The sequence below is a fragment of the Saccoglossus kowalevskii genome, chromosome 8 (assembly GCF_978046115.1).
Source record: "Saccoglossus kowalevskii chromosome 8, keSacKowa6.1, whole genome shotgun sequence".
Taxonomy (NCBI): Eukaryota; Metazoa; Hemichordata; class Enteropneusta; family Harrimaniidae; genus Saccoglossus; species Saccoglossus kowalevskii.
Window position 1 is genome coordinate 1,652,872 of NC_140648.1, and position 25,263 is coordinate 1,678,134.

At 33.7% G+C, this 25,263-nt stretch overlaps 1 protein-coding gene across 1 annotated transcript; it reads right to left on the reverse strand.

Annotated features, from left to right (window-relative positions):
- Nucleotides 1-1,832: 1,832 nt before the first annotated feature.
- On the reverse strand, nt 1,833-25,033 carry LOC102808652 (FIGNL1-interacting regulator of recombination and mitosis-like). The gene is made up of 18 exons (XM_085502634.1): nt 24,953-25,033; nt 24,550-24,743; nt 21,172-21,300; nt 19,356-19,460; nt 18,858-19,001; nt 18,065-18,221; nt 17,566-17,693; nt 17,095-17,330; nt 16,412-16,563; nt 13,900-14,070; nt 13,253-13,481; nt 11,173-11,251; nt 10,343-10,552; nt 8,249-8,362; nt 6,312-6,419; nt 5,655-5,735; nt 4,911-5,051; nt 1,833-2,412 (listed from the first exon to the last, which is right to left on the reverse strand). Exons 2-18 carry the CDS (start codon nt 24,637-24,639, stop codon nt 2,239-2,241), a joined length of 2,448 nt encoding a protein of 815 aa, XP_085358760.1. The 5' UTR covers nt 24,640-24,743; nt 24,953-25,033; the 3' UTR covers nt 1,833-2,238.
- Between the last annotated feature and the right edge of the window lie 230 nt (nt 25,034-25,263).

The window sequence follows — 25,263 nt, forward strand, 5'->3', positions numbered from 1 at the left end:
GACTAGTGTGTTGAATGTCTTGGATAAAACATGTTTTTGACATGTGCACATATAATAAATTGTCAAATTTAACAATTTGATTTAGTAAACAGTGTGTGAAGACTAAATTTTTAACCATCGTTTCCATTTTGTTGATGATTTAGTGCATTTACATGTATATGTAGTAGAGCCCATTTCCTCATCAATGATCAAATCGTTGAGCTGTAACTTGCATATATATTTTCATGAATTCATGCACTAATGGCTGCTACATGCTCTGTTATGTCCTCTATTGGGATTGTATGGTGCATGAATACAGAAGGAATGCTGATAATGCTTACTGAAGTACATGCATATGTAAAACCATACTTATTGTGTTGATGTTGCCATCCACCCAGGAGCGAAAATAGTATATGAGATCTGGTGTGGCATTTGTCATTTCAAAAGCCATGTTTTTATTCTCAAAGTTGGAGCTACATGTATGTTATGATTGTCTAAATGCTGTCAGAATCAATCACGAGAAGAGACAATGTTTTGTTTTATTAACACCAATATGACCTTGTATAAGCATTAAACAATCTGTTCACAAAAATATAAAAAAACAAGCCATACATGGCACAGTCCCCGTTAGTTATCAAATTTAAGATATAAAGTTTTGTTTATAGTAATATAGCTGGAATATAAACATGTCAGGAATATGATTATTTAACATTTAAATGATTGACATTTGTATCTGATCATCAAATGAGTATTGAGAGATATTGCTCTGGAACAGCATTAATTAAAACAAAATCAGCCATTATGAATATATGTATAATGAATATATGAAATTTGAACATAGTCAGTCAAAGCATGTCAGAGATATGGCTCTAGAAGCCCATTCATTAAAACAAAATGGCCACTAGTCAGCCATTCAGAATCCGATCTAAAAAATAGAACAAGTTTTTTAGCACAAAAATAGCCACCATTAGGCCACTTTGAAAAGGACATGATGTATAATGAATATTAATAGTTTGAACATAATCAGTCAAAACAAGTCAGACATATGGGTCTGGAAACCCATTCATTAAAACAAAATAGCCACCGGACAGCCATTTTGAGTCTGATCTGAAAAATAAAATGACGTGCATTAGGAACCCATAATGTCTAATGTATGTACAAAGTTCGATCAAAATCCATCCATAAATGCCATAAATTCTTGATATTTGATGATTTTTTAGCACAAAAATGACAACCATTCGGCCATTTTGAATAGGATCGTCAAACCAATATATCTGTTTATCTGTCTATCCATTTTGAATGTTATCTTAAAAACAAAATTATTTGCATCAAGGTCCCATAATGTCTAATGTATATATCAAGTTTGAACAAAATCCATCTGTAAACAGCCGAGAAATGCTTGATTTTTATGATTTTTTAGCACAAAGATGGCCGCCATTAGGCCATCTTGAATCAGATCGTAAAACAAAATGATGTTCATCAAGGTCCTATAATGTCCAACGCATATACAAGGTTTGAACAAAATCCATCTGTAAACAGCCGGGAAATGCTTGATTTTGATGATTTTTGTACAAAAATGGCCGCCATTCGGCCATCTTGAATCAGATCGTGAAACAATTGATGTGCATATGTATGATATCATGTATGTGTGAAGTTTGATTGTGATTGGTCCAGGCATTTCTAAGATACAGGTCCGCACGCACGGACACACAGAGGTCAAAACATAAGTCCCCGTTTTCGGACTTCGTTCGAACGGGGACTAAAAATGTCAAGACTTTCATGAAACTGTATTGATCAATCCTAACAATAAATTATTTTCTATTTATAGTTTTAAATGACTAGACAAAAGTGTATTATTGTGAAGGTTATTGATTAAGTAATTATTTTATTTTTTAATATCACATATTAAGAAAAAAACAATACAAAATCCATATGCGGTTGTACGTGATGAACCAAGTACAATCATTAAACAATAGTGGTGAATTACTTGCATAAAAGATATATTAAACAACTTGTTCAAGAAAGGGAATAATTGTTCTCTGGAAGGTTACTGTGCTATCTGTGACATTGATTTACAGAATGTACACCTGGCTATTCATATAATGAGCTCACATGGGAACACACACACACACACACACACAACATATGTTGGACTCATTAGCAATGCATATATGCCACAGAAGAATTCCTTTCTTGAAGGGAGATGCATCATTAGTATTCAAGTGGGGAAAGGCAGGCCCTTCACATACCAATACCGTATCAACAAGAAGATAGGCTTTTCAACTTTTCTTGTATTTTCTGAAGTTCATCAGTAAGCCAATCAGGTGGTGGAATTACATCTTTTAATTCCATTATATGGTTGACATTCTCTTCAATGGAGTTAACTGCTTCCCTGTATGCGGAATCATCATATTTGGTTCTTTTACAGAAGGGCTGAATCAGACAGAAAATCAATTATTAATATCAAAGTTATGGGATTTAAAAATCCACTAATACTGATCATGATAGGTTGAGTAGTTTTATTGTAGCAATGTGGCTTTAGTCCAGATCAACAAAATTACCGAATGTGTTATTTGTTGAGTTATGAGCTGCATTTTTCACTTAGTTTGCTCATTCATGTAATACCATAACTGAACCACAACAGACAAGTTTTGTGTTCTCTGGTCGCTTAAGCCACAATTCACTTCAATCAGCAGAAATGTGCAGAATTAGGAAGATATTTTACTATATCAGCATTAGTTTCGATCATGTATTGTAGTCATCCAAGTACATTTGAAAAGTTAAATACAATGTATAATTAATATCATTTTGGTATCAGTAGTTACATGCATCTTTGTAAGATATTTTTGGGGGGGCAACATACAAGCATATCTGTAAAACTTGTGAAACTTGTGAAAAACTGTAGAAAATGGGACAACTGATTGTAAATTCAATCTCCAATGCTGTCACGAGCAGGTTCAGTAGTGTAGCAAACAATGGACACACCCAGAAACTCAAAATAAGAAAATACATCAGTGCTGTCAGCATTTTCCTCCTGTGTGTTCATTTGGTATCAATTAAGGCAGCGGGACTATTATTTGCATACTTGTTTTTATCTTCTAATTGTGACTAAAATGACTACAAATAGACCCGGAAAAATATATATTTTTAGAATCGCCAGACTTCAAGCTTTTCACAAGTGTATTTTGCATGCCCGTATCTGCATTCTACGACACGTTACTCAATCAAAGGTGAAAAATTACTTTTTCTGTAAAAAAAATAATTACGCATTTATGCTGGCGATAAGTATTTTTTTCACTTTTCCTAGTTGTTCAATAGTCTGGTAAATTGAATGTGTCTGGTCAGTTTTATTCAAGCAACGCGTTTTAAAAAATAGTGTGCTGAATTTCAATTACTGTTTTAGTCACATTGCCCCCAACTCAAACCACAACTCAATGGTAAATAATCGATGAAATAGTTTGTCTGGACACATTCAAGTTCCTCTCATTGTCACCTTAAAGCTGTGAAAATTTGGTGTTAATTTGACGACAATAAGTATACGTTATTTTTTGTTAAAGACCTTGTATTTTGAAAAACATAAACTCCTAGAAAACATCCATGAAGTAACAGCAAAGATTTTCAAGCTTGTTTATCGGCACAATCAATTTTTTTTCCCATCAAGGTCTGTTTTACCATGTGTAGGGACATCCAAATGTGTAAGGCTATTAGAAACCAAAAAAATAAAGGAATGGGATAGCTATAATTGGATAAATTCGGCATATGAAAACACCAAAATCAATGATTTTTTTTCAGTGGCTGTGTGACCTTGTGTCCGACACATTCATATGCAAATGACTAATCTGTGAAACAAACAGGGGCAGAGACAAACCACTCAAATGTTTGGAAACACTCATTGTGTGTCAGATAGCTACTGATAACACATCCTTGAGTTGTTTGTTCAATCTCTAGGTATGTTTATGTAATTATGGAGTTGATGATGTAAGTGATATCATAGAGCTAATTGGAAATGATATGATGTGAGCTGTTTGTCTGGCCACTTCAGGGGCCGCGCTGCGCTCCATGAAGTGGTCCGGCCCGAGCGACTGCAGATGGCATGAGCTGGATTGTGCACAAGAGGGAAAGGATTGTGCGTAAAAATTCCATTAACTTCCTTAGTGAATTTGCGTAAAGAAAGACATTCGTGGTATCAGGGCTTGTAAACTTGCTCGATTCTTTTTTTCCAGCGGCAACAGAGGTGAACTAGGTCAGTTATGAGAAGGGAAAAAGATGGTTTTGACCCCATTGTCGATAAAAAGACGAACCAAGCTGTGGGTACTGGTACTATTTCTCAAATTTAATATACAACATTCCCGACAAAGTACAAATGTATTTTGAAATAAATAAATTGAAATATCCCACAAATGTACCCTGAAATTATATCCCTGCAGTGAATTATTGGTGAACGACAACATTGTCTGTGTTCAAGGCCTTTTTTGTAACGCTTGAGTGGCATACATATTTGTGTATATTGTTCGTTGGGTAACTGGGTATCCTGTGCCACATAGCCATATAACGATTTTTTTTTCGGCACTTTTTTTCATGTTGTACTGTGCTTCAACTACATTGTGTAGGTCATTAAAATAAACCACAATTATTTATGACGATGCGCTGTTTCGTGCAAGCACAGAACTAACTAAGGAGCCCCATGAAAAATGCTTTCTAAAGATTCCATAGGCCCCATGAGAATTGAACATTGCTATTCAATGGGTCCTTTCAAATCGGATAATAGCGTAATGCATGAAGTTAGCTTACGGAATTAACACCTTCGTTTGAAATGATAACAGCTATGTACCAAGTAAACAACTGTGTGGAGCAACGCTTTAAGGTAAATTTGGCTCAGTACACATAGCAAAATATGAAGAGAATGACAACAAAATATATTTGAATATTACCTCAATCAATTCTCTAGTTCCGACAACGGATGCTTTTTCCCCGTCATCACATTTATCCCTTTGTAAATACTCAACAGCCGTCTGTTGATTTTTCAATACTTCTACATTTGTTGGTAGACTATCATCATCAGCGAATGGAATCTATTGAAGTAAATACAGTAGGGTTGAACTACATGAAGAGTATGACCAGAAACAAGTTCTTTTTTTTCATCTTGCTGCAATGCCAGTGTTCTCACCAGGCTGCACCCTTGCGCCATTTGCGCAATATTTCAATTAAATCGGGCCACATTTGGCACAGAAAATAAATTGCATCCAAACGGCTTTCCCATATTGACCGTATGGTGGCGCTATCAACGTAGTAATTCATTCCCTAGAGGGGTCCCACAATTAAGCAATGTCTTGCAATATACGCAACTCATTTCAAGCCTCACGGAATGGGCGCCATGGAAACCCTGATTCGGTACATGATGCTCAAAGTATCAGCGATGGACTGAAAACCCCGGCGACAGAATCAGTACCTTTAGAAAATGTTCCAGCAGACACGCAAAATAATACTGCTCTGACACGAGGAAGTAATAATTTCAAAACTAATAGTAATGGAATAAATATATGTTAAAGTAATGTGATGTGTGATGACTTTATGATTATTTATGATTGTTAACTCAATAAGGGCTGCAATTTTACCTTGATCCAATTTGATTTAAATATTGTCGTAGAAGATCACTTGTAATGAGTATATTCTACCTTATTTAGAAAATTGACTACGATGTCTTGTATATTTCCTTTCTGTAAGCATTGAGGAACTATCTGCTCATACACAGTCTCCTGTTAAAGATACAAATACATTAAATAATTGACTAGTCCAGTGTATTTGAACATTGATGAGTATTTTCCAGTTAGATAAACACTTAGAATCAAGAATTATAGGTTTATAGTGGAACAATGTGAAAGAGAAACAGTTCATTTTCATTCTCAACAAATGAGTTTTACAGTTAGAGATGAGCTTTGCTAACAATGAATAATAAATTGGACCAAATCATTTTGAAAATATCTACCAGATCCAGACCCTCCCCCCAATAAGTCAGGCAAGCTCACAATTTCAGGAGAGATAACATATACATGCAGTTCTACAACTCCTTAACTCATGTCCGTTGTTCTAAGTGTGATGCTTACTTTCAATAGTTGACAGTTTTCATTCAATATCCTTTGTCAACCACTGTGTGGCTGCATTGTCACTTTACAAGAGCTAAAAAGATAATTTGTGATGGAATACACATGTACCCGGTAGTTCACTATGATACATATGTGTATGAGATGCAATATCCACAAGTCATTAGCCCATTGTCCTATACAAATAGAGTTGTGGCTGTTAATATACACATCATAACATTACATACTCACCTCAGCAAATATACTGAATGCTTCTAAAGCTCTTTGATGTACAACTACATTTGTATCATTCAGCATATCAGAAAATAACTGAGGTAAATCTGTCAAAATCTGTCTTTGCTGCAATCAAAAAACAGATCTTAATATTCGTTACATTCTCAAAAACTAATACTCAATTAAGGTAGAGATGCAGGTTCGTGACCACTTTTTTTTTTTGCTTTTTATTATCCAAACATTGTTGGCTATAGACTGTTAACATTTTGTAGAATTGTGAATAGTGGAACATACTCAAACAACGATTTTAAAATATAGATAACAGGTGCAAACATTCTCTCTTTTGTATGCTTAGCAAGATTTAGCAAGGCTGTACATAAATAATAAAAAAGAAACATGGTGAAAAAAAGAAATCTCCATATTATGCACTATATTTAACTTTTAACAAAACGATAATACATTTAAATTTGGAACTGTTACAGCCATTTTAATTATGAGCATTAGCAAACTTCTTACTGAGTGAATTGTTATGCAAATTAGCAATTATCTCAGCTTCTTTTTAGTGCACATCCCAGAACTTTAAAAAAAAATAGCTCCTAGACACTTTGACCTTTTGTTTTGAAATTTTCACAAATGATTGACAATGTGTTTATCTTCAAAACGCTGTTGGGGCATTGTTTTTGGTTAAACAGTGTTACAATAATCGTACAGACAACTAGACTGGGTGTTAATTTATGCATAAACTTGAAGTAGTGAAATTTGGGCTGCTGCCCTGCAAAATTAACAACTGGTAGATAGTTTTCAAGATGGCACTTTCTTCATAGTAAATAAACATACCCATAAACCAATTTTGACAGGAAACAGAAGCATAGTTTAGGAGCTATTTTTTTTAAATCACTTTTGACCAAAAAAGCACATTTTTTAGCATATTTCAAACTACAGTGTCCATAAAAAAAAATGCTAAAAAAATTTTAAAATTCATACAATAAGCTTTCCGAAAATTAATAGTTTTGTGAACAAGGGAGGTCATCTTGGTTTCCTAATTAACTAATTAGAATACCTGTCAGGTAAACTGCATCTCTACCTTAATACCTTCAATTTATGATGATGTTAATGCAATCAGAGTTCTGGGCTTGAACTTCACAGGCAATTGACTTGATGTCTAATAAATTTGCCTTAGTGGCGTTTGATATTCCATACATTATTCCTACCGTATATGCTAAGGGTATTTTATAAATCTTTGCCTGGACAGTAAGTGTCCTCTCAACTCCAATGTTCAAGCCATGCAGAGTATGTTCAATGTTATTGGTTAACCTTAATATCTAAGTTAATTTTGTCTGCCATTCTGAAAGTTGTTCTCTTATTGATTTTAATCTATTTAATTTTTCCCTTTCATAAATTGATGGAGTTGCATATTTACTGTAACCCACTAGATAAACATTACTGCTATAAATACTTTCCAATCCAATCTATTTCTATCTATAATAGTACAGATTTTAAGGTCTTACTGAACACACAACTAAAAATGTTTCTCGTCACTTTGTTTTTTAATATTATTATTATTCTAAAATTATTATTGATTTATAATTTTTCATAAAAACTGAATTTATCTTTCATTTTTTTTATAAAATTCTAAAAACAATCAAAATATGCTGTGACTTGAATGTTTTAAACCGACACACATGATGTGCAGAATCAGAGTATTTTGGTTTGGCTTTACTGTAAGTATAATAATTAATAAAACAGTAACTGTATTTGTTTCATTAGCGTTGCATCTCCAAATAGAAGTATTATGTAAACCCATAATTGTATTTAATGTACAACAGATCATTAAAGTACGACTTATTTTGACCATGACATACTTCTGCCATTTGCAGATAAAGTGTATACAATACTAATAGTCCAGAGCAAATACAGAACTACAAGTACTCTACAAGCCATTAACTTAATATTACCTGAACTCCAGGTGTAACTTCCTTTTTATTGAAATGCCTCAGAAATTCAGTGATGGATAATTTAACTGATACAGGTGGAGGAAATGAAAGTAGAACCAACAAACCAGACACAACCTGTAAAATAAAATATGTTTAGATTACTCTAGATACAACAGATATTCCATCTGTATAGCCCACAGCTTTAGGTCTGTATCAACACACATTCAACTCACCTGACAGAAAATAAATACATAATACATTTGCAGAGTATCAGATGTCATACGTGTGGTTCCTAGCAAACATTTCTTTGAAACTAAATTCTTAGCATTCTTTTACACAGAAACCTGAAAAACTATGTTAAATTCAAGAGCTTGCTAGAGTTTAATTCTGTAGAATGTTCCTATATATGGTAATTAAACACACCACAAATCTCTATGTCCCATTAAGTAAACATGTCTATCATGTTCAAGACTTTGAAGGAAAAATACAGATTACATGCATTCATCATAGTTACCATAGAAACAATACAACATGTATGCATGATGGAAGGAAAGTGTCAATCACATACACTGAAACACCATGCCTAAGGTGATTAATGACAACCTAACGAAAGTGAGAAATAAATATAGAAACATCCTGACACTTAACAAAATTGTTTATGTTCAAAAATTCACTCATTAACATAACATGATAAGACATAACATCCATAACCTGACCAAAACTGCCCATGTTGTCCCCAAAATACAACCCAAAAGTGCATGGAGCACCATCAAATGTCAGTAGAATATGTATTTACTATGATTTGTCGTTGTTCTAATTTTGAACAAAACTTTTCCATGCATAATCAAACCAGAGAAATATAGCATTGTTTTAGACCAAAAATGACCATTTTCCGCCAAAAAGACACAATTATTGACAAACAAATCATTGAAAATGACACAGTCCCCGTTAAATGTTTGAAAGTTCTCTTTCTGCTCGTCATATTAAAGCGGAGGGGTTGTCGTGAGCGAGTCCTTGAAAATTGAGTTCCAAGTGGCATATACAACAGATTGTTTATTTACATCAAAACACGTGCTCCGTGTAGTAGTAATATGGCCAAAATAAAAACAGCCATTATTCGGCCATCTTTGATCTGATTATGAAATACACTGAATGTATGATGTATGTGCCAAATACGAATGAAAATGGTACATAAATTGAGGAAATATAGTAGTAAAGCCAAAAAGTCGGATGACTGTCAATCAGCCATCCTTGACCAGATGTTGAAACAAATTGTCATGGACATGCATCCTAACATGTATAAAGTACATGTATGTGCCAAATTTGAATGAAAACTGACAGAGCACTTCCAAGATACCGCATAAAATAAAATAAAAAAAAAGATGCCTGCCAGTCAACCATCTTTGATGCAATTGCGAAATAAATTGTCATGGACATGTAACCTAACATGTATAATCTATGTACCAAGTTTGAATGACAACTGACAAAGCATGTCCAAAATACAACATTTTCAAAAAACAAGATGGCTGCCAGTCGGCCATTCTGAATCGAATCGCTAAACCACTGCATGTGCATATGTCCCAAATAAAGTACTAGGCACATGCAAAGAATGAACAGAATCGGTCCAAGGGATTCTGAGATATGACTCCGGACGGACGGACGGACGGACGCACAGACGCACGAACGGAGACCGAATTATAAGTCCCCGTTTTCGGACTTCGTCCGAACGGGGACTAAAAAGACATACTTGACATCACCTGCTGGTCATAATTTATTTTGTCTATATCACAAGTTTTAATGAAGTTGGTCTGTATATATGAGAGATACAAGAGTGCACAGTCAGACTGAACCCATAATATAAGCCCCTTGAGTCTGTTGATGGCTAAAAAATAAAGTGTGATTTACTAATTAACATAACCATGAATCTAAACTGGAGGGTAATTACAAATATGCATAAGCAAATAACTTTTGAAATTGACTAATATACATGTACATAGAAACAAAATGTCAGGTATGGTGTTACAGAAATAATAAATACATGGGCAGGTCACATGACCAAAAGTGGTATAAATACTATAAAACTTGGTGGTTCTGAAAAGATGAGAATATATTTACCTTGGTTAAGTGAGCAGACTGTAGATATGGTAGATTGTATGTGGACAATCTAATCAATACACTTATGACATCATCTGAAGATATCTGTCTTAATGAAAGTACTTCCCATAGTGTACTTATTATCTCATTTAGTGATGTCTGTAGTTGTGTTGATATGTTGAATGGTGCAGTCTGTTTCATTACATTACACAATAGCCTGAGATGAACTGTCTATAAAAGGGAAAGAATCACACTGGTATGATTGACTGGAAAACCTATTTATACTTATTCATTATACATGTTTTATCGTTACTTGGCCAACTACAACCAATTACTTTATTTTCACTATTTTTGCTAAAAGATTGAATCAGTGAAATTAAAATCAAAAATTCCTATATTTTCCAAAATTACAAAAAAAAAAATCATTATACAAAACAGCCAAAATGTCTACAGTAATAACATAAAAATAATTAAAAGTATTTACAGTAATTTGTATTTCATTTGTCTGACAAATACACTGACCACATTTTGATAAACTTCTTTAAAATATATGACTGGGGCTAACATTATCATATGAACTAAATCATTGAATGTAAATGCAAATTTCATTTCATATAAGGAAAATGTCAATAAAATTAGTGTTATTGATGTTTAGAGTGATTGTGGTTGATTAGGGAAAATAACTAAAAAAAATGAATATTATATATCAACTAAAAAATTAAATTGTAAAACTTACAGATACATGTAGTTTTAATTTTTAGGGCATAAGACTGTAAAAATGATACACCAACTCTCATTTACACAAATATATTGTTGTCAAAGTGCTACACTCCATAATTACAGATACATACCAGCTCCTCCAAAGATGAGTTAGTTTTTGGTAGAGATGAGATCCAAGCCTGTATCTCTCTTACACAATCTTTCATAATACTGTTGATTATATTTTGTTTACAGTCTCCCTGCTTAAACACAGACAGTGATATACAACTCCACAATGCTGGGTACTGTGTGCTAGAAAACTTGCTAAGAAAGTCATTCTGAAAATACAAGTGTATTGTAAGTTACAATAATTACATCTGCTTTGATGCGAAATAATGCACTCTTCTTTTCTACTCTACCATTGGTCAGGATGATAAGATAAGACTATGCAATTTTAAAAATATTAATATATAAAAATACTTGAGGTTAGCACAAACAATAAAAAACAAAAAAATTAGGATAATTGAAACCAGGATCATTACAAGATTGATTCAGACTTGTTTCAAATTTGGCTACTACCGGTAGTCATGGACTGAATATTTTACTTCACATTACATAATATTTACATCTGCATAATGGTAGCACGAGTGAATCTGATTAAGTTTATTTTTATTGCTGACTTGTATTAGGGTGTATGATTCTAATAATTAAAATTATCGTATTTCATTCATTCATTTAGCCCTTTTTAAAAGATAAAATGTGTAGTAAAAGTGATTGTGTTTTGACCAAAATATCACTTTCTGACAACAAATCATGCAACATGTATGTTATATCATGTTTTTGTAATCACTGATTTGTACTTTAAAAAATTGGCCAGTTCAAAACTTGAACTCAAGTGTTTGTTTAGGGGGGAACAGATTAAAGAAAGATGTGATGGAGTAATTCTGTGTGTAATGTACCTGTTGATGGTCACTGAGAAAAGAAATTAATCTGTTCAACAGTTCTGCAAAAACAACACACATGGTGGTGTGGACATCAGGCAAACTAATTAACAGTTCAGCAAAGTAATTAACATAATGTAATCGGATATCATCACTGCCCCATCTGAAACCATGACAAGAAAACAAGCACATTATTTTTGTAATAAATATATTTGATTGTACAATTTTGGTTACTGCGAGTTATTGCTATATTTTGTACGTTCACATGATAGCATTTTATCGGAGCTCTACAGCTCGAGCCAGCAAAAATGGCCGTGTATACGCGTTCAGCTCCATTACATCCTTGGGGTTGAATTCCGATAGGGTTGAGCTCCAACATGGCCTCGACTATGCATACGCATCAGGACCCAACTATCTGAGACCAAATCTTGCCCTCAATCTCGTCTTCTTAAAGTAACCTCCCATTTGAATTATGGTGGAGCACAGTCCCTTGTGGAGGGACTGTGGGCGGAGACAACATCATTCGCTTCACACAATTTCCTGCACTAATATCTATTTGCCAGAGTAAAGAAATTCTGCGATAGATTGATAGCTCAACGGGAAACAGAAAAATGGCGTACGAAATTATGCGACAAAACAGATCCAATGAAAATTGAAGAAACTTTTTAAAGACACCAAAGATAAAAATTGTAGCAGCAGTCATGGCACGGTGACATGTTTGTTGTAGGTTTAGATTGACAACTGTTACTTTTATTAACAATTACAAAATGGTAATTTTGCATGACAATAACTTATTAAAACGAATAGGCTGTAACACATTTCAGCTGCCGTGATGCCTGTTTATTCGAGATACTAGTACCTAAATCATAACACTAGTGCATTCATTTCTTTTCTACCTCCATGTTCAGACTCGTGACTGTTTCTTTTTTTTCTTCCAGCTCAATAGCATTGTGCCATGTAAAAAAAAAAAACACAAGCAAAACACCAAAGTCGTTTTCAGCTATTTTTTTTGCCACTGTTCCATTCGGCTCTGATTGAATTGAATTGAACTTTGGCAGATCAGCCGGTGGGAGGAGCAGTAGTTCAGCTCCGAGGTAATTAATATGCATGAATTTCAACCTAAAACTGCACAGTGCCCCAGAGCATCTACATCTGTATGTACCAAATCTCATCGAAATGCATTGATTGGTTCTTGAAAAAAAAAAAAAAAAAAAACAATTTCAAAGTCATGGATATGATATGTTTAATTAATAATGTCTAATACATGGTACTGGAAGTAAAAATGACAAACCTTGAAATAAAGCAGCAAACATCCATCGCCAACAGCTTACAAAATAAATTCTGATTGACGAGATTGTCAAAGACACATTTTTCCACTACATGGAAGTATGAGGAAGGCAATGCAGCAATAAATCCACAGAGTTTAACACAGACATGTTCATAGAAACTGACTTCCCTGTATGGTTTACCGTCACACATTATACCAGGCATATACAATGGTAAACTGAGTTCCACATAACCTAAACAAAAATATCATCAAACATTTAAAATATAATTTGGTAGGATCGGTAAGGCAAGGGTACTCAATTGGATATATCGGTACCCTTAGAGTACAATAGTTCAAGCCCTGAAATTGGGTGCTCTCAGGACACCAAAGGTTCAAGCCGTGAAATTTTGTACTCTCAGAATACAGAGGTTCAAGCATTGAAATTGGGTACTCTCAGAATACAGAGGTTCAAACCTTGAAATTGGGTACTCTCAGAATACAGAGGTTCAAACCTTGAAATTGGGTACTCTCAGAATACAGAGGTTGAATCTCTGCAAACAATGTGCACATCGAAATAATTATTTATAATCTATAATGTCACTGTGCTAAAATGTACACACATGTCAAAAAACAAGCATTGTATGTCAAATAAATAAGCAGAAATAACTTACAGTTTGGAATAGAATGAAAAAAACATGCAATAATACTGTCTCTTGGTGCATCTTCTGACTGGCACCTAGGTACAAGCCAAAGATCTATGACATCTGATTTCTGATTGGATAACTCTGTCATTATCTGACTCATTAAGTTGATGTGTGGAAACCATAACTCAGGAGTCAATTCTGAAAACAGAAGATTGTATTGATAAGGGGTACATGTTTACTGTCTAGAATGTGTTAAGGCAGTTCAAACCGAATTAACAATTTTACACAACTTAGCATATTTCTGCTCATTTAATGCAACACATTATGGGGGAGATATACAAATGTACCATTGTATATACCATATTTATCTGGGTAAGAGCCAATGCCCCGGCAAATGCCTACCCCCAATTTTGATACAATAAAGAAATTGAGGTCATGTCCGAGCATACGTCCAGGGGGTCTTTTTCTACACTTGTAATAAAAAAATAACAAAAATCTATTTTTATTCATTGTATTAACAGTTGACTTTCTTGAAGTCTGTTATGACTCTGATAACAATTCTTGAAAAATAATTGTCAATTGCGTAAGGGGTGAACGAGAAATAGCCTTGAAAGGAAAATAGGTAATTTTGCAGTCTGCATTCAGGGCAGTGCGTTCACCGCTGTTTACGTAATTAACATTTATTTTTCAAGATTTTTTATCTGAATCATAACAGTCAGCAAGTCTACAAAAATGTATACTAAAGCAGAAACGGAAGTTCTCAATTATCAAGGTGGAAACTCAATTAAATGTAAATTATTTTAAATGTATTAACAATATCAGAATTCATATAAAAATAATATATGACTATATCTTTTTCTTCCCATGACACTAAGTCAAATTTGGAGATATGGAAACATAATTTCACAAGAGACTCGTTTTTTTGGTGTTTTGGAAAATTGTGATGTGGATGACATATTATATTATTATACGGTACATCTGTCATCGTAACGCCATATGTTACAGTAATTTTGCGATATTTTATGGGGTATTTTAATCCTACCATATTAGGGAATACCAATTCCAAATATGGAATGATTATTCGCGTAAGTGTCCACTAATAATAAAAACAAACATGGCTGCCACCAGGGTTTGACCGGACTCCACACAAAGAAGTTCGCCGATTCTGTTCCAAACATTTTGGATTTCGACATTCCCATGATGTATTCTTGGAAGGAAAAGATGTATAATAATAAGGTTATTACGAGGATACCTCAAAGTATGCACAAAGACAGTACAGCGAGAGTATCGACTGGTGCACAGCAAAGGTCAATGCGACAGTGTACTGTCTTCGGATCAAAGTGAATCTCTGGGAACAGCAGTGGATGAACCCCGATGTTGCAATACTCGAATAATCCATATTTCTTTTGAGTAGTAGTTTTACAAACAGCTAAAAATGTGATCGTCAAGTCGTGAAACCTGGTCACTATCATCGTTTTACTTTTCCGAATAATCTTGTCCATTGAGACTATCGTGAATGGGGTGTGAACGAGCAAACTATTCTTAGGCTGACTTGTTGGCAGCCGTGAAAGGTTTAAATACTTCCCTCACCCTCAGTTTACCTTTCGAAAATTGCGAATCAACAACTTTTAGGTAAAAAGGTCACCGTTTTTTGTCGAAAACAGTGTTAACAGGTCCCATTTTAACATCGCGTTAATACACTTCCGCAATGCATTGAAAAAAATACTTCGTCAATAATCGGAAAACTTTGACTGTATGAAAGAGCATTTTCATTGGTTAACGAAAGACGTGACCTGTTAGGTTAAAGGAAGTTGTTCGGGTCAAATTATGATGAAACCATGGCAGAAATAGAAGCTTTTTATCGAGAGTTTCCGTACGATCTTGCCTTCGACCGTTTTTCCCACGGACCCTCCCCATTTTTGCACCGTAAATTCAGATGGTATATGAACCGTATTGTAAAAAAATTTTTGTTTTTTGTTCATATTTGTTTCTTCATTGTAAAAAGCGTCGTTGAAATCAATGACGACTCGTTTCGCATTTTTGTTTTCTCAACAACAAAAAATATTCCTCCGAGACCGGCGCTGTGAACGAAAAATGTAATTTGGATAATGTTTCGAGCTTGGAAGATGGTTACAGTTTTAAACGCACCAAAAAATAATTTTGTCTGAGGTGGTCCTCGAGTATAAGCCCACCCCTTATTTTTTCCGATTTTACATGTTCAGGCCCCTGGGCTTATACTCGGGGAAGTACGGTATATTGTTTGCTTGTTTGATGTGATGTCACAAAAGTATACCAGGGGTATATCAGTAATTATAACACTAAGCATACTAAACTAAGCCATATGCAAAGATTGATACACCAATGATCAGGCTTCCCTATTTTCTAAAAATGCAGCTCCTAAAAAGTCTAGCAATTCAGTGATGAGTGATGACTTGAGACAAGATAGATGAAATAAGTTTTAGTAGTTAAAACTGAAATTAGTGACTTGAAGCTGACAGGATAAGGGGTAAAAATTAGTAATAATAGATATGTCAAATACCTGTGACTTTGTTTGTCATGATTTCAGCAAACCCTCTTGAAGGTAGCATCATATGAACTAATGGTTCAATAAAGACAAGTAGAGATTGTTTCATATCTTGCATCTTAGATCTTTGCATGGTAGATGAGGCATACAAGCTAGGTGGTGACATACTGCCAGTGAAAAAAAAGAAATAAATGGTTTTACAGTAGTAGGCAATATTAGTGTATGGTGGATAAGGCATACAGATTACATCTAGATTGTCACCGAACTGTTAGTGACAGCAAAATACAACTTGTCACTAATATTTTTCATATCAAGTCAGCTATCAGGCACAACCCTTTGATGGCTTATGATGAGAGCTGATGTACAGTGTTTATGTATTTTACATTTGAAAATCATTAAAGATAAATTTTAATTCAAATTAATGTTTGGAATTCTATATTTCACAGAAAATGTGATTTTTCTCAAATTTCATCTTGAAACAAACAAGACATAAATCAAAATTTATATTTTTGTCCCAAAGTTTTCACTATAATTTATTTAATAATTCTGAATTCCATAGACATAGTTTCCCATTGGCTGCAGGTCATGAACAAAATGTTTAAAAAATATAAAAAATTTCCTTTCTGAAAGATTAGTCATTGATATCCTAAGTGTTTATGTTGCCACTTGAGGGCGCTATCATGCACTGATTCTCTCACCTTTGCATAGATAAAATAAGCTTGTAAACTTCTTGATAGCAAGGACCCAGGTAACCATCAAATTCTTTGACCAGAGTCATTAACATATTCACATAGAATCTACATACTTTGAATTTCCTTCCAAATATCTTATCATTAGCCGCATTTTGAGAACTACTTGACTCACATGCTAATTGTAATAGATACTCGTATGTGAGAAGGATCTCCTGGCATAACATCTTAATCATGTTGGACACCTAGGTTATGAAAAAACACAACTTTAATTAATTTCTTCATTCCAGTGATTGTATTATAGATAAGTGAAGTTTTATAGCGTGAAGTGATACTTAATGACCATCAACTCCAGTATTATAACATATTATAACATTAATCTAGAGCTAATAAAATTAAACTATCAACAAACAAACAAGTGACCTAATGTCCCAGCCAATGCATGGGACTATACATGTATATATAGGTTAAACTACATACCTCAAGTCTATCTCGAAGTAAAAGCTTTTGTTTTGTTGACAGTTCAACTAAACTCTTCCAAGTTCTCAGCAAGACAGTGTCATCCACACTGCTGATTACATTACATATATTAAACAGACCATTGCACACTATAGAAAGAAACAGACATTTAGCTGCCAGAGAAATCAACAAAAATACAAATAAAATCAAGCCCTGTTCTGTACTTGAATAAGCTTGCAACTGTTGATATCAAGATTTTGCTGGGCTTGAAAGTCCATACTGATGAAGAGAAGCAACCTTTAAATGACAATGTATGGGCACACATTTTCTTTTGAAGTATTCATCAATCATGCAGCTAGTGACTGCCCTCAAGTGGCCACAAATGAGTCAGAGTTGGCATGCAAAAACGAGGCCAATAAAATCAAATCATCCTGCATACAAGTACACATATGTATACTATTATGTCTGGTCTTTAATCTACAAACTTGGCACAAATATCTAATATTGATAGATGTACAACCTTCAGTTATGGACTGGACATCATCTTCTGTGCCAGATAATTCCACAACATGTAGTAATGTCAACAGCAATTTTTCCAATTCAAATGATTTCTTGAACAACTGGCTTAAAGTGGCAGACACCAGGTGGAATGTATTACCATATAATGTTGTGCTCTCCTGTGACCATAGAAAATGAGTGACACTATTACACACAAAAAGGTATGCATCAAAGATTCACAACAAACTGTGGGAAATATGCTTTTCATTTACTACTTCATTGCACAAAATCTTCAACCAAGTATAAGTCTTCAACTAAACTTTGCATGTTTCTTCATAGATTCAATCTACTTTCACAAATATACATATGTTAAAAATGTTAATGTGAAATCAACAATCATTAACATTGACCATGATTATAAATTGAAGTCTGCTGACCACTGGTGTGTAGAACATTCACTGCTCAAAATAAATTGTTTTTTATTAAAAATAAAATAAATATTTCTCACATTCTAAGCAAGGTACATAATTGTCATGTTTAGTGGGTATCAGAATCAGGTTGTGGTATTATTACTGTAATAAAACACATATTGGCTAGCAATAATCAGGAAATAGCATTTGAACCTATAACCTTTGAAATATGCAGATTTTGTGAAGTATCTCAAAAACTCTCAAGTAAAATGTGTTCTTTATTCCATCATGAAATAAATTTTTAAATTGCTAGTCTGATACAGGAAACAAATAACTGATGTTACCACTCTTTCTCATTAACAGGATAAAATGGCAGCCTTTCTATGCAGGGCTTCATTGACCTACCTTGCAATGATTATAGGATTCTTTAACTACATGTATAACTGTACTTGGTAATGAATTAATAGATTGCAAATGTACACCATCATTACTACTATGGCATGTATGCTGTATACAATAAGTGAGACATTCAATAACTTCAAGTATAATCTAGGAAACAAATAGAAATAAATGGTTACTATTGTTACATGAATGCGATGAACTACTTGCATCATCATGCAGTATTTTATTACATTTACAGATTTACTACATTGTTATTGTTCAAATTTCACATGCATTGTGTGAAACATAAACCTCTATATTGCCACTACAGTCTATCTACATGTGCTAATGAATTATTTAATGTACGTAGATGCAAAATTAGAATTCAGTGAACCCCCCCCCCCAGCACAAAAATCAATGGAATTTAGACAATCATTGGAATTTAGAAAAATGAACTGTCATTAAAGCTCCAATCATTTTCAAAGAAGACATTACTGGTATAGAAACCTAAAATATTCTTACCGATAAACATTGCTCCAAAATAGTTTCCAAAGTCTTCTCATCCTGGCTATGTTTTAACAACTTAGAAGAAATTTCATCTAAAGTATCGTTAAATATGAGACGCGTCTAGTATTGAGAGAAGAAGACACACTTCAAAAAGAAAACCATATTTTGAAACGTCATAGTAACATCCCAGCATTATAACAAACGCAAGCAACTGCAACCAGCATGCAACAGTAACACATCTGTGATTCATAAATTTTGAATAACTCGGCTCAGGTATAGTATACCTGAGAAATGTACTGATTTGAGTTTGAGTATGTTGTCTTTGTACCAAATTTAAACAAAGTTACCAGTATTCCATAATGAGAAATGTCAATACAAATTTCTTTGAAAGAAATCTGCTTATGAACACTCAATAATTTATTGCAGACTGGTTCAGAAATTAATATTTTTAGTGATTTGAGCCGTTTTAAATCCGTTAATTCATAAAAGTTCAATTCAGATATTTTAAATATATCTGTATTTTATACCGGATTCTGCTGTAAATTCGCCCTTATTTGGGATTCAAAATTTCGAAAAATAATCATCAAACATTTTTTGGGGACTTCTATTTCATTGGGCCAGCCAGAACGTAAGAAAGTATTGCAGAAACATCTAAAATTTGATGCATTTTTTTTCTTGCTGAATAAAGTAGGCCGCCTGAAATTTCATTACATGTCACCCTGTGTTTTTCAAATACATTTTTTTTTATTTTATTGGTAAGGAAAGTATATTGTAAACGAAGTTTCAAATAAAAACGAACACAACTGCATTGCGTAGTAGCAAACGATCACAGTTGCGCAATCCGGTCATGCTGCGTTTCACAATTGTTGATTATTACTCAGTAGTGATTATAATAACGCACAAAAAATAAATTTGTTTAATTGTTATAAAATGCAAATAAAATGCAACTTAGTTTCATCGTAAACAAATGATTCCGGTCGCATATAAATGCTCGATGCTATAGGGTATCCATCATGTTTCTTTTACGCCAAAATATTTAAAAAATATTTAAAAAAAAAAAATTAAAAACTGCTGAAAAATCGCCCCGGTAGTACTTTGGCAAAACAGGGGTGCACACAACGAAATCCATTGGCTTACAAGAAATACACCAGGATGGACATGTCATGAACACAAGAACTCTGAAATAATACACAACTCAAAAATCTGTGTTAGTAATGAAGCTTCAGCCGCTGGGGCTGTAGTGTAATGAAAGATTGCAGCATTACTGCAATTTGAGGTATAGGCAGCGTTAGTTAGTAGTTATGATAGATGCAGCATGGCTGCAAACTGATGGTTAAAAAGTACAACTATAAAAGTAAAAATACTATCTTGGATGGATATGAGCCCCATAAAACTATGGCGAAGTCCCCAGAATGATGTAATGATAATTACAGAATAACCCCCCAAGATACATTGTAGTTGAGGTGGGTGTATGAGAACCATGTAAATGAAATCTGAAGAAAAAACAAATCAAATTGAAAACAAAAAAACTCTTACACATATACAAGTAGGGCAACACAGATAAGGAGGTGTGTTTGGGGAGGGTGGTGGGATTTAAAGAATAAGGGAACAACAATAGAAAATTGACTTTAAAATGGTGCCAGGAAGAAAACAACAATGAACTGCAAAATCACGTGAACAAACAGTTAATAGGTCTTTCTAAATAAAAAAAATAAAAATTAAATTAAAAATTAAATAACAAATAAAAATTAAATATTGAAATGTTATTCTTTGAGACAAAAATGTCAGCCAGTCAGTCAAAATTAATAATGAAAAAGTTTAATTATCAAACCTTGGGAAATATCTGTGAGTACAACTTGACTTCCACATCATATATTTGCAAGCAAGGTAGAAATGAAGATGTCAATGTTTTCAAAATCAGCATTTGTTTATCTGTAGATTGTGTTTGGTTCAAGATAGAGTATTGCTAGTTAAGGTAAACATAATACAGGTAATCTATGTATATCAGTGCTGTCATTGATCATTGTAGCTAAGGTAGCTAAGCTAATTACATGTCCAGTATGCTGAATTATATACAACCTAATTTCCACATAGAACAGAAACACACCTTTATTGTACAAACATCTATGCTACCAATAGAGCAAATACGATAGTCAAAAAACTTGCAAACATTGTAGCTTTAAAATAAACATATAAACACAGCAAAGTAACATTTTTGCTCTGTTAGAAGTGCATCTCCAAAAGAGGTGCATCAAAATGATAAATTGCATGTCTTGTATGTGTAGGCTGAATAATAATATGCACCACTAATAGACCAATTACGGTAATCCATGCATAACAGTGCAACCATAGATCAGTGGGGTTTTTAATGTGCACCACTAATAGAGCAATTATTATTATGGTAACCCATATATATATATAAGTGCAATCATAGATCATTGTGGTTTATAATATGCACCACTAATAGAGCAATTACAGTAATCCATGTATAACAGTGCAACCATAGATCATTGGGGTTTATAATATGCACCACTAATAGAGTAATTACTGTAATCCATGTATAACAGTGCAATCATAGATCATTGGGTTTTATAATATGCACCAATAATAGAGTAGTTACTGTAATCCATGTATAACAGTGCAAACATAGATCATTGGGATTTATAATGTGTACCACTAATAGACCAATTATGGGAATCAATGTATAACAGTGCAAACATAGATCATTGGAATTTATAATGTGTACCACTAATAGACGAATTATGGTAATCAATGTATAACAGTGCAAACATAGATCATTTGGATTTATAATATGTACCACTAATAGAGCAATTACAGTAATCCATGTATAACAGTGCAATCATAGATCATTGGGATTTATAATGTGCACCACTAAAAGAGTAATTACTGTAATCCATGTATAACAGTGCAATCATAGATCATTGAGGAATATAATGTGCACCACTAATAGAGCAATTACAGTAATCCATGTATAACAGTGCAATCATAGATCATTGAGGTTTATAATGTGCACCACTAATAGAGTAATTACTGTAATCCATGTATAACAGTGCAACCATAGATCATTGGGGTTTATAATATGCACCAATAATAGAGCAATTACAGTCTTCCATGTATAACAGTGCAATCATAAATCATTCGGGTTTATAATGTGCACCACTAGTAGAGTAATTACTGTAATCCATGTATAACAGTGCAACCATAGATCATTGGAGTTTATAATATGCACCAATAATAGAGCAATTACAGTCTTCCATGTATAACAGTGCAATCATAAATCATTCGGGTTTATAATATGCACCACTAATAAAGCAATTATGGTAATCCATGTATAACAGTGCAATCATAGATCATTGTGTTTATAATATACATCACTGATAGAGTAATTACGGTAATCCATGTATAACAGTGCAATAATAGATCATTGGGTTTATAATATACATCACTGATAGAGTAATTACGGTAATCCATGTATAACAGTGCAATCATAGATCATTGGGATTTATAATGTACGTGTACCACTAATAGAGCAATTACAGTAATCCATGTATAACAGTGCAATAATAGATCATTGGGTTTATAATATACATCACTGATAGAGTAATTACGGTAATCCATGTATAACAGTGCAATAATAGATCATTGGGTTTATAATATACATCACTGATAGAGTAATTACGGTAATCCATGTATAACAGTGCAATCATAGATCATTGGGATTTATAATGTACGTGTACCACTAATAGAGCAATTACAGTAATCCATGTATAACAGTGCAATAATAGATCATTGGGGTTTATAATGTGCACTGCTAATAGAGCAATTACAGTAATCCATGTATAACAGTGCAATGATAGATCATTGGTGTTTACAATGTGCACCACTAATAGAGCAATTACTGTAATCCATGTATAACAGTGCAATAATAGATCATTGGGGTTTATAATATGCACCACTAATAGAGTAATTACAGTAATCTACATATAACAGTGCAATGATAGATCATTGGGGTTTATAATGTGCACCACTAATAGAGCAATTACAGTAACCCATGTATAACAGTGCAATCATAGATCATTGGGTTTATAATATGCATCACTTATAGAGTAATTACTGTAATCCATGTATAACAGTGCAATAATAGATCATTGGGGTTTATAATATGCACCACTAATAGAGTAATTACAGTAATCTATGTATAACAGTGCAATGATAGATCATTGGGGTTTATAATGTGCACCACTAATAGAGCAATTACAGTAATCCATGTATAACAGTGCAATCATAGATCATTGGGGTTTATAATGTGCACCACTAATAGAGCAATTATGGTAACCAATGTATAACTGCAATCATAGATCATTGTGGTTTATAATATGCACCACTAATAAAGCAATTACGGTAATCTATTTATAACAGTGCAATAATAGATCAATGGGGTTTATAATCATATGCACCACTAATAGAGCAATTACTGTAATCCATGTATAACTGCAATCATAGATCATTGGGGTTTATAATATGCACAATGATAGAGCAATTACAGTAATCCATGTATAACAGTGCAATCATAGATCATTGGGGTTTATAATATGCACCACTAATAAAGCAATTACGGTAATCCATGTATAACAGTGCAATGACAGATCATTGGGGTTTATAATATGCACCATGATAGAGCAATTACAGTAATCTATGTATAACAGTACAATCATAGATCATTGGGGTTTATAATGTGCACCACTAATAGACCAATTATGGTAATCCATGTTTAACAGTGCAACCATAGATCATTGTGGTTTATAATATGCACCACTAATAAAGCATTTACGGTAATCCATGTATAACAGTGCAATCATAGATCATTGGGGTTTATAATGTGCGCCACTAATAGACCAATTATGGTAATCAATGTATAACAGTGCAACCATAGATCATTGGGGTTTATAATATGCATCACTAATAGAGTAATTATGGTAATCAATGTATAACAGTGCAATCATAGATCATTGGGGTTTATAATGTGCACTGCTAATAGAGCAATTACGGTAATCAATGTATAACAGTGCAATCATAGATCATTGGGATTTATAATGTACGTGTACCACTAATAGAGCAATTATGGTAATCAATGTATAACAGTGCAATCATAGATCATTGGGATTTATCCCGTTTTTAAAAAGGATATGATTAGCTGCGGCAGTGAATCTGTCAAATTTTGCTTACATGTGTCTGCATCCCAACTGCACACATCTTCCAAAAAGGTGCTTTGTGACATTTTCCAAGTGTCACTTCATCCGCAGGCAAGATAGTGAAGAATCAGGTTATCAGTATTCGGTGGCATGTATGGAGTATATGCGTCCTACTTTTCAGGAAATGAGGCTTTTGCGAAAAACAAAAACAAAACAAGGATCTAATCATTTGTAGTTGTACATTTTTGTTTATAATTACCGCCCCCCCCCCCCCCACCGTGCTCAGTCACCCTGATACCTCGCTAAATTTGCTGTACTTTGTAGATGAGGCATTAAATGTCTGGTTAATGATACTTTATACTTTCATCAAAATCACAAAGTAACTCAGATTGTTCTTACCTTTCACAAAATTATAATATTTAATGCCAATCAAAACATTCGCTGTCGTCAACTTTTACCTCATTTTCATAATCGCCGCCATGTTGAGGTCATCATCCGGGTTCGAATGTACTGTACAAACTATTCGTAAAAGGGGTGTGCATTTGACAACTTGTATTGGTTATTATCTATTTTTGGCCGTTATGTGTATAGATCTTGCAACTTTGTTTAAAATTAATACATAATTATTCAAATCGGAAAATGTATTTAAAAGCATGCATACAAACGTGAACGAATCTACGAAATTTTTAATATTACGTGCACCCCTATGT

Bases quoted from the DNA above. Each gene is read 5' to 3' on its own strand.
- LOC102808652 (XM_085502634.1), bottom strand. From the start codon at position 24,639: ATGTCACAAAGCACCTTTTTGGAAGATGTGTGCAGTTGGGATGCAGAC. The intron at 18,222-18,857 runs GTAGGTCAATGA...CTATGGTCACAG, and splicing joins AATCCTATAATCATTGCAAG to GAGAGCACAACATTATATGG. The intron at 16,564-17,094 runs GTGAGAGAATCA...TTTCACTGGCAG, and splicing joins CTTATTTTATCTATGCAAAG to TATGTCACCACCTAGCTTGT.